At 33.9% G+C, this 16,881-nt stretch overlaps 1 protein-coding gene across 3 annotated transcripts in view; it reads right to left on the bottom strand.

Moving 5' to 3' along the window:
- Nucleotides 1–291: 291 nt before the first annotated feature.
- Nucleotides 292–16,881, bottom strand: part of LOC128999380 (phosphatidylserine synthase-like) — a 36,662-nt gene continuing 20,072 nt past the window's right edge. Inside the window, exons 6-9 of one of the 3 annotated variants that reach the window (XR_008491288.1) lie at nucleotides 14,329–14,551; nucleotides 7,319–7,421; nucleotides 6,125–6,276; nucleotides 292–2,643 (exon numbers count right to left, since the gene is read on the bottom strand). Coding sequence is in view for 2 of the 3 variants with exons in the window: in XM_054425855.1 (XP_054281830.1) it covers nucleotides 6,200–6,276; nucleotides 7,319–7,421; nucleotides 14,329–14,551 (403 nt within the window). In the remaining variant the exon portion in view is untranslated. Of the gene's footprint in view, nucleotides 2,644–4,478; nucleotides 6,277–7,318; nucleotides 7,422–14,328; nucleotides 14,552–16,881 lie in introns of those variants that run through there. The other 2 variants (XM_054425855.1, XM_054425856.1) reach the window with 2 other exon arrangements.

Genomic DNA, 16,881 nt, shown 5'->3' with positions numbered 1-16,881 from the left:
ATTTTTTAAGGTTCATTAATTTTTGTAACAATAGTTAATTCAAGAAAGTTTATAAAAGTTAGTTTATAAAATGTTATGATCAAAGATTTATCATAAAAAAATTAAATAACTCACTAAACCTGTAGGAAAATTTCATCAGCCCAAAATAAGTAATTAATACAGGAGGTTGTTTAAATTGGCCAGTTATTAATTTTTATTTTTGTTTTATCAAAGAGTAATTTAAACTCATGCAACTTTGTAAAAAAGTTTAAAAACTCTACACAGAACAAAGGTGTATTAAATAAATCACACTGTTTTTTCCAACTTTAATTACAGGCTTTTTAAAATTGACAACAATAACACATAATACAACAACTAATGAACAAGAGAACTTGCAACAAATGCTGACGATATACAGCATTTAACGGCTGACAGACCGTAAGTACAGTAAAGTAAAAAACTATATATTTTTTACATGCATTATCACTGTCCAACAGCTGATTGTACACCTGGGAACAATGAACCTACAGTACAAGCCATACTAGAGATCCGAGAAGGTCTTGAAACTGAGCAAGTACAGCTGTTCAGTTTAGCACAAAATCACGGTTAGGCTTTTAGAAATGTCTGTTGTCTATTCACGGAACGGTGAACTGAACATTCCATTCCGACATTTATGTCACAGCCAGTTTTACAAAAAAAAAACTTCTGAGAAAAAATACAAATGAAAAAAATCAAATGAGAGCCATTATTTCTAGGAGTGTTTTAACTAAGACCAAGACATATAAAATAACTTAAATAAAAATGGAGTTACGTATCATAGATTACAGATAAGTCCTCAAATAATAATTATTGATGATTCGTGATTCAGCAGAGTGCTTCAGGTACGTCTGATCTTAATAATCAATAGCTCAAATGAAACTGGTATTTCACTGAAGGTTCTAAGACCAGAATATATAGGATAATGTAATTAGAACTGGTGATATACAGGGGGAGGCAGTGAAACGGCACGATTTTGAAAAATCACAAATAATTCATTTAGAAAAAATGGATAGTTGTTTTAACATAAATCCTTAGTACATGTTTCAGCTTAAAAATAATTATTTTTTGTAATCAGTAAAATAACATACTTGGTTTTGCAAACATTGTTGAAATGTGAATTGAAATCAGCCCATGACGTTTTTTAGCGTTTGCATAACGTCTGCAATCGTTTTATAGCGCTTTGTCGTACTAGCAGTGGCTTCAAAGTTATTCACCCAAGAGGAGGACAACTTTCCTTGAAGGCAAGGGAGACCGCGGCGATGGTCTGAACTCACAACAGAAATTGCGCTGAGGACAAACCATAATATCCACGTTTTTGTAGTATGTATTTACAGCAAACGTGTGTTGTGCCCTCGTCCAACGCTCCGTGGCTACTGAAATTTCCACTTGTCTAGACGCCTATGGTCATTTCCCCTATACTCTAAATAGCCCCCAATTCCTTGTCAACTGGTATCGGAATCGTGCCGTTTCACTGCCTCACCCTGTACATCTTTAGTTGAAGTAAGAACTTAAAAAAAAATCAAATTCTGTTTTTTGGTCAAGTAATACAGTGGATAAATGAATGATGATGCTTGATGGCAAATCTGTGCATGCATAACTTTAATTTTTATTAAAACCAAGATGATGAAAATTGGTTGGGTAGAAGAGCCAAACGAACTCGGAAGAGAAACGCCAAATTTAACTCCCATAAGAAATGTAACCGTAGGAAGTTGCTTTTGTGCATAACTCAAAATATACATCAGATAAATGAATGTGGATGCTTAATGGCAAATCTGTGCATGCATACCTTTAATTTAAGACCAAAACTATGAAAATCAGATGAGTATAAGAGCTGAACCAACTCTAAAAGAAAAACCAATAATTTTGAATATATAGATGGGAGAAAATTAACAAACATAAACAATAGTTAAATACCCAACAATAGTGTAAACCAATGAGCCAGGATAGCTGTTGATTTTAGTATGCCGCAAATATACAATAACAGTTACAATAAAACATCAATATAATTTAGTTAAAGACGGCACTAGAATAAGGTTATTCTATAGCCAAACTAATACCAGGCAAAAGTAATAAACTATTATACTATTATTCAGGTATTCTAGTGCTTTGAATAAGATTACTATCCCTATTTTTAAAGCGATATGAGAAAAATGTACTCTTTAGTTGATTGAGGAGGTGAGTGTCACAGTGATTTAAAATTTTTTTTTAAACCTGTAACAATGAACTATCTAAGAAACCTATGTCCAAGAAAAAATCTCTGTGATAAAATATATTTATATTAATTTATTTCTTTTGTTGGGTTGTTCAAATTCTCACAGTCAGAGCATTTTTCAGACATATAAAACTATGGGTTTTGTAATAAACCAGGTCCAGAGTTTGTGCTAAACTGAATAACCTTCAACCTTAAATGTATCACAGAAAATGAGATTATATTTTTATAATTACAGGTTCACAATGTGATAATCATATTATTTACAATATGGCTTACTTATAATCCTATACAAATCACTGATCATGAGTTAATATCATACAATAGAATACATATATGTATTGATCTTTAATAAAAGTATTTTGAACATGTATGTCAATAATTCTTGATGAAACATGTTCTGCTTCATTTCTGACCTAAAAATACCAAATATAAAAATTACACACTAAACTCTGTTGTTCATGACCCACCAACTAATTAAAAAAAAAACTATACAAGTGTTATTTCCAGCTTAACCATCTTAAAAAATTTTTATTTTCAAACTCTGATCAAACTTAAAAATATAACCAAAGAGTTTTCAGTGGTTTTGATATTTTAGTCTTGGTTTGACTCACCACTTGTTTAAATTACAACATCGAAACTTGATGAAAAGTCTGTTGGGCGGAACCCTGACTAAATTCGTAAATTGTTAATAATAATAATGTTTCTTAGTACAAACCTACAACCTGTAACAAAACTGTACTTCGAATTTCATTTGAATTCTTCCAGAATTACCCAAGACATTGTGTTTGCGCAAACTATTTTAGTAGCAAAAAAATAGGATATGTACCTATAGTATTAATTTTTGACAATTATGACATTATCCATCAGTCTTTTGAACCAAGAAACTCATTATTAAAATAATAAAGTTTTACTCATAAAACACCCAGTTAAAAGAGTGTTCTCTAAATACAAAAATAGTGTAAACAATTTTAAAATCAGTACTAGATATTAGGATTTTTGCAATTAATTATAAACTAAAATATCATTCCATGAACATGTGGTATGGCAAAGTTTGTTTTTTTAATTCTGTCACTAGCTCGAAAAAGGGAATTATATATATAAAATAAAAATCATTTTCTTTTGTTCTATTAAAAAAACTCAAAATGAAATTAGAGGCTACTTAGTAAAAACTTAGTGACTTTAAAAAAAGGAGGCCTCTTTTAACCTTGCATATACCCGCCCACATAGACTCTTGTGAATGGAATGTACCCACCAGCAAAGTAAGAAGTGAGCCGGTACAGTACAAGGGTTAAGTGTACATATAAAAAAATAGTGGCAGGTACTAGGATAGGATCCGAACCCATGACATTGATGCCTTGGGCCCAAAGTCCATGACGCTACCGACTGAGCTATCAATTCACCAAACAAGACTAAAATCATCAGAAATAACAAATTTGGAAAGCATATATTCAGACTGCTAGACAAGTCTTTGTACAAAACATGTTTTAACTTTCACACAACTTGAACTAACCATTAGAGTATTTATACAAGAATGTAACTAATATGTGGACATTTGAACGGTTGGTATTTTAATACAACTGACTTATTGTAAGCATATCAACAGCATATACATAAAAGCAAAACCTAATTAATGACTGATACCTTTCTATGAAATTGAGGCCACTAATAATATAAACTAACATACAGTTACTTTTACACTTGACTGCACTGCCAAGGATCAAGGTAAGCATCAGTTACTCCCATTATATCAACTAACATAAGTAAATTAACCTCCCAACTTTGTACACAAGAGATAGTTATTTTAGTGGCCGAAATTGAACAGAAAAGCATCGGTGAAAAGGGGAAGGGTTCAAATATATAAATATCTTTGGTAAAATAGACATGAAACAATTATTAAATATGCTTAGCGCAGCTTACTTAACACACTTATAATATCGTTTAATATAATAACTCAATCTTATTGATAAAACAAGTATTGATTCTTCATTGAAAGAGTTCATATTTAATAACATATCCATCAAGTTATTTTGATTTATCTTTAAGAAAATGTAAATTCATTCAACACTTAAAAAAATGTAATGCCACATAATAATATTATTTATAGTTGTATGTTTTAAAGAATGTATAAAGTTTTATTTAAATTTAGCTACTCAAAAACATCCATTCACAAAAATATAATTTTGAGAAAAGATTACTGATGCGAGGGATCAAATTTCTCCTATTCAAAATCTTTATTCAAAATCATCAATCCAATCATGGTGAAAATAGTAAAAATAGAAGATGTAACAGCAATATTTAAACAGTTGATGAGAAAAAGGTACAAAAAATTATAAATACAAAGAATGTATTCAAAAATTATAAAACTATAAATTTTACTTTATAGATCATTTACTATGGAAAATTTAAAGAGATACAATCTAAGACTTACATTTCTGAAATGTTTTAAAATTGTGGCAACCTCAGTGTTTTTTTCTACAAGCTATAGTTGGTGTAGTGGATATGAATGAATATTGGTGCATGGGTATGAGTAGTTTACCCCTCTGCTTTCTCCAAAATCCTATAATTTATAGACAACATGTGTCTTTTCTGAGACAATGGAGGGTGAACCAGCACTGGGATATTTACGACTACACCACTGGATATAAGAGAGTTCCAACAGCAAAATCATTGACAGCTAGAGCCATTAAACAAGTGGGATTTTGACACTACACTGAATCCCTGCATAAAAACTGTTAAAGTGTGATTGAATAAGTCTAAATCTACCTATAGAGGTTCAACGGTGCATTTTAAAACCTGTTTCTTCTACAGTAGAGTCATGATTATCTAATTTTCATTTATCTGACATTCCATGTCACTCAATTCTTTCTGAGGGACTGTTTAAGTGTGGTATATTGTACACTGTCAGGGCAGTGAAAGGGCTTGAGGCAACTCCATTCACAGCCCTCTAACTCTGCTCTGGCTTAAGACCCCAATACTTATTCTTTCCATGTTTCCTTTCCACACCTTGCATACTACATGGTTTGTCAAATCTTGTATATCTCTAATACAACTTAACTCTTAGTGCTTTGAAATATCCAGAGTAGTTAGAGTTTAAACATGTATAACAAAGTTTTACTTGTAATGAGACTGCAGGATTTTACATCAATATTATAAAATTGAAAAGCAAAAGGCAGCCACAAACTTTTTCACCCCGTTGAAATGGCCTTATTCTATTTCAATGCACTTGTTACATTACATTTCATTATTAAACCTGTATTTTAATGGTTTTCAATGATTTAAAATATTTAACATCTTGAGAGAGAGTTAGGTTTTTCCCATGTATAAAACTTTATGCTTACCTACTAAACTTGTGTGTTTGGTTCTATTAGGATAATCAAAACTCTACTATACTAAATTTCGTCACCAAGTCATTTTACTTAATGCTCAAAATTACTTAAAACAAGTATCTATATAACTCATCTAACACTAACACTTGAACTAAAAAATGACAATGTCGCAGTTTCAAGTCAGATATTCTCCCGCAGTATATGGTAAACCCAATTACTATTGATAGACGTGGACATCTCATTCCTGATGTCAAAATTGAACCAAACCTACAAATTTGTTTACAGGACATCTTATTGTAAACTGTAGTCGTCTTTATGTCTTCGTCTTGTCAACTATCACAGCAACAAAAGCTTAAGCGGGAAATAGAATGTTGACCATAGCACACTCTGTTAAGAGGTTCATTGAACTCATGAACTATGGCTTTTTATTTTTTAAGTAAAAAATTGGCTACAGCTATTCTATAGAGATGAGATGTCTACTTCAATATCTAAATCCAATAGTAATTATAACTTTAAAAGCAGGTGGTGTAGCAACATATTTTTGTTCAATGTAACATTTCCGTCTTACCTTCTTACAACAGTGTTAGTTGCACACAAATGACTATTAACGAGGTAACCAAACTGATGACTAGAGCCTAGGAAACTAGGATGTGTTGACTCCGTTAACCTGCCTTCTTCTCCTCAAATCCTCAGGGAAGCTTTCAGGGCTAAAATGCAGGGCTGGAACATTACAAGGGTTATCAGTCTCTAAACACCCACAATAAATACAGTTTTTGTGTTATTCATGCCTGAAGAAATAAGATAAAACAAAAAGAAATATTATTCAAAAACGTTTCACAGTTAATTTGTTTGATCAGGTTCTGCATGAATATCTCTGCTCCTTCCTTGGTTGTTTTTGTAACAATGGAGTTATACTGGATCTTGACTTTAGCATATTGTGGGTGTTATTTTCTTCTTGATGCATTCTTTGTTAATGTAAATATCTGCAATCTTCATGGAAATCTTGATTCTTGTTTCATATCTCTGTATTTTCTCTGCTAACTTTGGTTGAATAGATTCACTAACACTTTCATGTAAGTAAACCTGTTAAAATCTCCTAAAATAAATATTTTAATATACAATTTCAAATTTATGGCATTAAAAAACTTTTCCTAAAGTTCTGCTTAGACTCAGGAGTTGTGGCTTGGATGTCACCCGTCGGGGCCGGTGAAAACTTACAAAATTTATTTGTCTTTCTTTTTTTAAATACCGATTGGTAAATGTTATTTTTGTTTGTATACATATTTGTGTAATCTGTGTGTAGTTTTAACTAAACGTCCAATGGACTGAACAATTTGAACGTTGACTGACTGATGATAGAGCAAATTCATGCTGAAATCTAGGTTGCAGAAATTGGCTTACTTTGAACTGGTGACTGGAGACTGAAGGTATTTAAACCATTATGTTAGTAATCTTGTAATTGTGTTGCACTTCTCAGTATGACCTTGGCTAAAGAGCTCAAGACGTGGAACGGAAATGAATTTTACCGTTGATGATGAACTCCATGATGAACAAGATGGACAAGTTCCAACTTAGTTACCAACTTGGAGTAAAAGAGCTATCCTACTAAAACCACAGACTTTCTTACTGTGTGTAAAATGTTAGTAAAAAGAAAATTCTTTTATTATCATAAGGTGAGGAAGGTCATTAAAATAGGGATAATTTAACCAATTATCCTAAACTTGAAACCCTTAATTAATTATGAAGATAGTGATTTACTTACCTGTCTTTGCTGTGCTGGCCTGGCTGGATTCTGAGAGGCTCTCTGAGAGATCCGAGGATGGAGATTTACAGGGAGAAGTTTCTCTAGAGTACATACTCTCCGTCTGTCAACAAACACACACACATGCACAACCTGTACTCACAACTGACGATGCAGCCACGACCAGTAGAGCTACTAACTCTTGTTATACAGTAGAGTCTCCATTATCCGACCCTCCCTGCGGATGTTTGAGTGGTAATAGTGTGATCAGACTAAACACTGTGACAAGTACAATGAGACAACCCCAAATGACACCCACGTCTGTCAAAAAACCAAACTGAAAACATTAAACAGGTTCGACAACAAAGAAACTATCTGTTAACAGTGTCCAGTTTGTCTTCTAAAAACAGCCGTTTTTTTAACTAGCGAAAACGAAAACACTGCCAATCTTCAGCCTCAAAAGGAAATTGTTGGCTGACAGGCCATTTTGTACTGTCCTTTTATTTGAGTAATAATACTCACTCACTCACTCCCATGGCCATTTATGCCCAAGGCGGGATTTGGCCGCACCAACAACTGCTTTCCATCTCTCTCGATCTTCTGCCTCTTCCACTTCTGCCCCCACTTCTCTGACGTCCTTGGAAACACTGTCCCACCATCTCTTCTTGGGCCTTCCTAATGGTCGTTTCCCTTCTGGCTTTCCTATACTTGCTTCTTTTAGTAGTGAACCTCGTTCTCTCCGTAGTGCGTGTCCTGCCCACCTTATTCTCCTTGCTTTCACGTGTGCTACTACATCATAATCATTGTACATATTCCTTATCTCCCTATTATGCCTTTTTCTCCCTTCTCCATTTTCTTGTATTGGTCCATATATCATTCTTAAAATTTTGTTTTCAAAAACAATCATTTTGTTTTCTTCTTTTTTATTTAAAATCCAAGTTTCAGCTCCATATGTTAATACTGGTCGAATTATACTATGATATATTTTTATTTTCGTTTTATGTGAGAGAATCTTTGAAGTCAACAATTTCTTACAAGAATACATACATTTATTGGCCTGAGCAATCCTATAATTTATTTCCATTTCTTCACTATTGCTGCTTGATATAATTACCCCTAGATATTTAAATTGTTCAACAACTTCAAAAGTATGTCCATCTATACTAATTTCATTTGTCCTCACTTCATTTGGCTGTCTCGTGAAGTGTATATATTTTGTCTTCTCATCATTAATCTTTAGGCCCATTTTTTCTGATTTTTTTTTATGAACGGTCTGGTTAGCTCCTCTAGGTCATTTCTGTTTTTTGACAGAATTACTACATCGTCCGCAAAAGCTAGGATGTTTATTTTTGTTCCCATTTCTAAACCTATATTTGTTTGTCTTACTTGTTGGAGGGCCTCTTCTAAGGCTATGTTAAATAGTATAGGTGACATTCCATCACCTTGCCTTACGCCTGTTCTTACTTCAAAGCTTTCTGATAACTCTCCATCTATTTTTACTTTGCATTTTGATTCATTCAAGGACATTTCTACTAGTTTTATTAGTTTTCTGGGGATCTAATATAATAATATATAATAATATAGTAATAATATAAAATGCAAAAAATTATAAATCAAAATAAAATACAACACCCTCTATTTCAAAGGAGTGCAGCCAACGGGAGCGTTTCATAAACTCCAAATTTCACAAACTCCAACGCTTAAAATATTAAATGAACAGCGCGTTTCACAATGTCCAAATTTCATAAGCTCCAAAACTATAACATTCAAATAATCACTGTTTCACAATGTCCAAGTTTCACAAACTCCAACGTTTAAATATTAAATAAACAGAGCGGTTCATAACCTCCAAATTTCATAAGCTCCAAATCTATAACATTCAAATAATCACTGTTTCACAATGTCCAAGTTTCACAACCTCCAACGTTTAGATACCAAATAAACAGTACCACAGACCACAGCACTGCGGTTCATAATGTCCAAATTTCATAACCTCCAACGGTACAGTCTGGGCCAGAAGTCTCTAGTGGTTGCCACAGTCAGATAGCAGGCACCGTTCGCCAGCGCTCAACTACTGATTATACGTACATTTTAATGATTGAAGAACATTCAGCTGTGTGACTCAAATATGTGTTAGCACACAATGTGCAAATCAAATTTACATTTTAGCGAATTTCAAGCTATTACCATAGTACTCATGGTAAGACCTGGTCCCGGGACCGATTTACTTTTTCGTTTTGAGGTCCCTAGAGACCAAAAACACCATCAGTTCAAATTCATATATATGTGTGTGTGTGTGTGTCCGTTAGCGCGATAACTCGAGCAAAAATCATCCGATTTTGATGAAATTTGGTACAAACGTGTAAACCTACGTTTATCCGAACGAGTTCGCGAACCAGCATAATCGGACTATGGGAACTCTTAAGAATATATACTTATACTCTTAAGAAAGCAATTACGGAGCAACAATGATGCTTCGTGTTGCGCCGCTACAACAGTAGACGTGTAGCGCCTACATACCGAACCACAGCAACCTCTGCAGCGACTTCTGGCAGAGACTGTACCGTTGGAGCTTATGAAACTTGGAGGTTATGAACCGCTCTGTTTATTTGATATTTAAACGTTGGAGTTTGTGAAATTTGGACATTGTGAATCGGTGATTATTTGAAAGTTATAGTTTTGGAGTTTATGAAACGCACTGTTTATTTAATATATTAACTTTGGAGCTTGTGAAATTTGGACATTGTGAAACGGTGCTTATTTGAAAGTTATAGTTTTGGAGTTTATGAAATTTGGAGGTTATGAAACGCAATGTTTATTTAAGATTTTAGACGTTGGAGTTTGTGAAATTTGGATATTTTGAACCTCACCCCAACCAACTCCTCCAGTTCACTCCTGATGTCTGCAAACTGTTCCCAACTCTGCTGATCACTGCCTACTCTTGTCAAACACACTAATATGGCTTAAAACATCAATTAAAATTTTTTAGTCTTTTACCGATGCTGTATTATTGAAAGTGTTTGCCTCGTCTGATGCCCGATTCGCAGACTTTTACTGTACGGGAATGAGTTTTAATATTTGTATTATGGTTTTCAACATTATTTTCCTTGTCACCTGATTTTTCTGCTTATTCGACTTTGTCACAGTTGATTCAGGTCGCATGATTGAGACTCTACTGTAGTACTTTTAGTGTCCAACTTGTTTTAGTATAACAAGACAATCAGATGACTAGAGTGAAAAATAGTTTAGTCTTTTTACAATAAAGGTATAATGGTAAAGTATTAGGTATTTTTGTTCTACCCCTACAGAAACTATTGAAAAAAATACCTTTTTCAAAAGCTGTGTTCGTGTTGTATTGTTTACTATGGAACTAACACAATATCTATTTAGATTTCAGTGTTATTTTTTTTTAATTTTAGAATGACTAATTAACGGCAAATCTAAATTTGCTTGTACAACACAATAGTTAGTACATTACCAATGCACCTACACCTAAATCAAATGTTTTAAACTTTACCAATAAAAAACTTAAGAATTAAATCGATTTCTTTCTTCTTAGCGAATTTCCCTTACAAATAAGCTATTATTTTAGGTCTCATAGTAAGACTTAAACCCAGGACAGATTTTTTTGTTTTTATCTCTTCAGTATCCAAAAAACACCATCCGTTCAAATTTATACACATACACATGTGTCTCTTAGGACGATAACTCGAGTAGAAGTCATCCGATCTTGGAAAAATTTGCTACAAACATGTAAATTCTACTTTTCACTGAAAAGCACATTACCTACAATATAACAGCAAACCTAAGTACTCATTAAACCTAATGTTATTAATATAAGAATTGAAATCAGGCAAGTGGTAATTTGCTTTGTACAGGTTTCTGTGATGGGGGTATTTGCTTATTAATGTTTCCATCAACAGTAGTCCCCCGCTCATTCGGAAATTTTGACACTGGTTTCTCTTCAGATTAGTACAAAACTTTGCACCATGAAACAAAACGAGTAACAACTGGTGTGTAGCTAGTTCTCTGCTTAGCAGTAAATGAATACTGTAATATCATTCGTACAGCACTGGACACACAGGTACTTGTGTGTTTCCTGTTTACGTGGCTATGAAGCAGCACAACGCTTGTGTGAGTCATATGTTTGTGACTGTCGGAATCAAAGGAATCTGAATGAGAGCGAGGCTACTGCAGTCCTAGGCATCTTTTCAGAAAATCAATTACAGTAGTAAGTGTTTATTGGCACACACAGTTCTATAAAATGATCCATCGAGCTTTTACATTTTAACAGCACAAAAAGCAGGGTTTTAATGCTCAAATATAATATTGTCAAGGTGTACTATCAAACATAGTTTGGACAGTACATAAGCTATTTGATGCTATCCTAAATTTAAACGAGCAATATATTTTTTCAAATGTTTTATAGCCTATAATGTTGTTGTATTAATAGTCAAAGCTATAATATTAGTAAAATGCCCAGAAAAACTAAATATAGGTCTACTTACCATAGCTCTGTGAATTTGTTTAATGAACACTTCAAGCAAAGATTAAATGTTAGTACACCAAAAATAATTTAGCTTGAGAGTAATATTTAGCTCCAATGCAAAATTATTGCAATGATATTCTTGGTCGCATGTTATATTTTGTAATATTTGTTACAACTTTAAAAAGTTTTTTTTCTACTAATTTAATTAATGTTAAAAAAATCTCACTTTTAATTTTGACAGATCCAGAAAAGTCAGAAAATGTCCAAGATCTTGTGAGGAAATGAGACAACATTTGATTGGCCAGGGTAAACCGTCAGTAGGCCTACAGATTACCTTACTGATTCTTAACTTAAAATTAAATGTGCTCATTCATATATTAATTTTTAATATTCAACATTACTTCCTTCTTCCAATATAATTCAAATTTTACTTTTGATCTGTTTGAAACACATAGTTTTCAGTCATCACAGGGTCACCTTGATCAGACAAAACCTATTCACCCTTCTTGTACAGTCACACTTGTGCTTTTCAATTCTTACAATTGACAGTAGTTCATAGTTAGTTATTTTTGTCGGTTACGCCATTTTTTTGTTGATTAACATATTTAATTTAGTTGGTTTTATTTTAAATATTAACATGTCCTCTCTTTTCTGGAAATCGATTAAGAATTTTAAGGCATTCAGGCCTGTTTTTGACCCTGCCAGGGCACTAGGCACAACTAATAGTACCCTTAACAGTTTGCAATATATATACAGGGTATCCCCCGACCGGGAATCCGGGAATTATGTTTGAGTTTTTTTTTATCGGAAATTATGCGTGAATTTTGTATATCCTCCTGGAATTGTCAATTTACCGCCATCGCGAATGACAACAGTGACATTTCCCTGATCGCGGGAGACGACAATATGTCTACACAGGGCCACGAGGGATTATCAGAATTGTCCGCGATCGCAGAACACGATGATGATATCAGCAAAGCCACGAGGGATGATCCGAATATTGCCGCGATCACGGAAGACAATGATAATGTCTACTTGACCGGGGGAAAATATCAGAATTTTGCCTCATTCGCGGAAGACGATGATCTTTACTATACAATACATGGCCGACGAGGGAATGGGAGATGATTACCATTTTGCCACAATCGTGGGAGGCGATTACTTTGTACAAACGACCTTGGGGGACGATATAATGATGTCTTCACTGTTGCGAGGGGTGATCAGTATTTTATCACTATAGCACAAGACGATGATAATGTCCAAACAACCGCGGGAAAAGATCAGAGTTTTGCCTCATTTGTGGAACACAATGATGATCTCCAGAAGATGGCAGGAAATGATTACCATTTTGCCGCAATTGCGGGTTGCGATTGCTATGTACAAACGACTGCGGGGGACAATTAATGATGTATTTACAGCCGCGAGGGGTGATCAGAATTTTGCCTCATTCGCGGTAGACGATGATAATCTCCTCACGACTGTGGGATATGTTCATATATATTGCCACGATAAATTATGTCTACACGACCGTGGAAATTGTCAGAATTTTGCCTCAATCCCGTTTGACGGTTACCATGTCTACACGGCCGGGAGGGATTATCAGAAGTTTATCACGATCATGCAAATACAACCACCAATTTTTTTTAGTTTCCAATTTTTTGGCGCCCCCAAAAAGCCAATTGTCTCGCGCCCTAGGCACGTGCCTACCGTGCCTATTCGGTAAATTGGCATTGAAGGCATTAGTAATGTAAGTTAATTTTTTCTCATGACTGAGAAAAAGGGAACTAAAGTTTAAAAGTAAAATTTGAATTATATTGGATGAAGGAAGTAATGTTGAAGATTAAAAATTAATAAATAAATTAGCACGTTTAATTTTAAGAATCAGTAAGGTAATCTTAAAATAAATTTTGTTTAAAGAAGAAGAAATTTAATAGATGCTTGATCATTTAAAAGGGAAGATTGTTATTTTCAATACATTTCTATATCCACCTGCTCTTGGTACTTCATCAAAGTTTTACACTTGAAAAAATTGAAATGAATGTATGAAAAAACTACTACTTCAAGTAATATGCAAGAACTTCATAAAAATTACCAAAATGCCTTATTATAAAAAATGTGTAGGCATTTTTACTGTTTCATGTAAAAAAAAAGTCTGAGATATCACGTTTTAGGCTACCTTTTTGTTGCAATAATAAACTAGAATCATTTGTAAAGGTGTTTTCCTATGAACAAAATTGTTTATTACAAAACTTTCAAACTACTGGTTACTTTTGTACAATTCACAGATTACTAAAATGATTCGTAACACAAAAACCTTCAAAAAAAATATTAAAATCTCAAACCTCTTGGCACTGCCATATTTTTTATGGTATAACCATGAAATGATTTGTTTAGCAAAACACTACATGAATATTATTTTGTTGATCTTCAACTATTAATTAGGTAATTAATTGTTAAACAAAATACTTGTAAAAGATTAAAATTTGTTTACTTAACAAAATGCTTTAAGCATTTCCAATCATTTATTTTCATTTTCACAAACCTGAAAGTATTTGTGCCACAGAACGCAGCCGTAGACGCACAGGCAAGATAGAAAGAAGATGAGCAGTAGCCAGATACAGATGTTGGTCGCTTGTGTTTGTCCAAACAACTCTCGTCCGTTCTTGAAGCAGAGGAGTGCCTCGGTAGCCATGATGGCTCCGTACACCCAGCATTGAGTACCAACCCTCTTGCAGCTTGGGTCTGTAGCGTACATATAGTACTGCCTGCAATTGACGGTTTGTATTGAACTCAATGGAAAATACCTAATTCATGGCGACATAGTCCTGAAATTTAATGTAAAATAACACAGGTAGACCCTACACACAATTAACGAGCTTACCATAGAGAAAATAAATTTAATCTTACAGCTCATCAAAGTCATATAATGGATTGATCATAAACATTTTTACATCATACTACACAGAAACAGGTAGTTTTCCATCCATATTGATAGGCTGGAAAGTTGTCCACAACTTTTAGTTTAGGCCTATAGTACGTTACTTGCCCGGTAAGCTTTGACGTACTCGCACGAAAATCCCCCATTCGGCTACGCTTCGCATGGGAACTGTCTTGCTCGCACGGTAAAACACTAGGGCATGTAACACTATAAACTTGTTTCTAAACATCTCCTAGTCATCTGTGTGATTAAGTTCAACAGGAGGTCTGGAAATTTGACATCCGCACAATATAATTTTCTAAAAAAAATTCTAGCTTGTAAAAATCAGTGGCAATTTCATTTCTATTCCATATTGTGGTTGTTAACTAACCTAGAAATTGGAAACATTAATTTTTTGTTTTTTTCATGATTGTTTTACATGTATTGCATGAAAATGAAAAACATATAGTCTTCAGACAGTCATTATCCGAATTAAAAAATTTAGCTGAACAGAGACATCAAAATTCAGATTGAACCTACTACGCTAGGCTCTTTTGAAGAATAAGTATTCTATTCAAATTGACTGAAGATGGGCCAAAATAGATAGCGATGCCAAAGGTAAGTTTGTGTGATGAATATAGCTGTTGATATAGAATGAATAAGATCCCAATTCATCTATCTCAACTAGAATTCATCAACATCCTCAAACTTTTATTTAACACTGGATGTGTGAATCGATGTGGATATGTAAGGGTGGAAACAAGTAATGATAGAGGATGAGTGCAAGAAAATGTTTAGATTATATTCTAACCAAATAAAGAGTTACATAGTAGCAAGGATAATGTGGAAGGATTTCTTGCACATCACACTAATATATGGATGTAGTTAGCCAAAAGATTAACAGCAGCACTGAAAAGCTGCTAATCAGCAGTGCCAAATTCAAACAATAGAAGGTGCTGCTAGTAGCAGAATGTCACCAAACAAAGGATAACGTCATAATCATGAGGTTCCTCACGTTACACCCAGCAAGTAATCTGTCCTATAACAATACGGAAGCAAGCATTTAGCAGTCAACATGTAGCAATCAGAACAAGACTGGCTTTTCTCCCTTACAAAACTTCCATTTCAAAATGTTAAACTTCTCGGAATTTACATCAACAACAAACTTAGCTAAACTACAACTCCTTGAATGGACCAATGGAGAACTAATTAAAGACTACAACTCCTTGAATGGACCAATGGAGAACTAATTAAAGACTACAACTCCTTGAATGGACCAATGGAGAACTAATTAAAGACTACAACTCCTTGAATGGACCAATAAAGAACTAATAAAAGACATCTTTCTGCCGACTGAAATTTTCTTTGGTTGAAAATCATGGTAGCCTAGTTATAGTATAAAATTCAGATTTTGTGTATAGTTTGAAATGTTTGTCTAGTACTAATATGGACTCAACCTAGGCCCTAGTTCCCTATATTACACTATTAACCTCTATGCCATGTTAAGGCTTGTTAAACTAATGTTTCAAAAGATTTGTGAACTAAATGTAAAAAATTGATATTACAGTAGACTCCCTCTTAAATCCGGACTCCTCGGGACCGAGGCCAGTCCAGATAACGGTTTATCCGGTTTAACCGACATCCCCAAAAACTCTTAAAAACGGATGGTTTTTAATGCGTATTTGACTTAAATTTAGGAGAGCATTGTATTTAAACACGTGATTACTGGTCTCAAATCTTTCCCACGGGAACGGTCGTTTCAGTACCGCCCACTTCCTGCCTATCTAGTCCGGATAAACCAATGTGCTGATAAAAATTGTCCGGTTAAATAGATGAAATTTCCGCCGAGTGTATTCCGATTAAACCGATACATGGTGTCTACTAAACCTGGTTTGAAAAATTCAAGGAGTTTTCCAGGAGAATTCAAGACAAATTCCTGAATTTTAAGGAGCTACTATCGGAACCCGTTTAACTAATCGCAACCCGCTAATAAATGAAAATGATTATTATTAGGCTATTATTATTATTAATAATGATTATTATTATTTGAAACAAAACATTTCCAAAGAATAATATTTTATACAACATAATAAAACAGTATAACTGGTAGGTAAGGCGACAGCAGTTGTCATCTCCCGCGATTGTGGGAATATCAGTGAGCATATCTTGCAGTATCTT

The sequence above is a fragment of the Macrosteles quadrilineatus genome, unplaced genomic scaffold, assembly GCF_028750875.1.
Source record: "Macrosteles quadrilineatus isolate MER2022 unplaced genomic scaffold, UCM_ALF_1.0 Scaffold_8__2_contigs__length_117827958, whole genome shotgun sequence".
Taxonomy (NCBI): domain Eukaryota; kingdom Metazoa; phylum Arthropoda; class Insecta; order Hemiptera; family Cicadellidae; genus Macrosteles; species Macrosteles quadrilineatus.
This window is presented reverse-complemented; position numbering and strand designations above follow the sequence as displayed.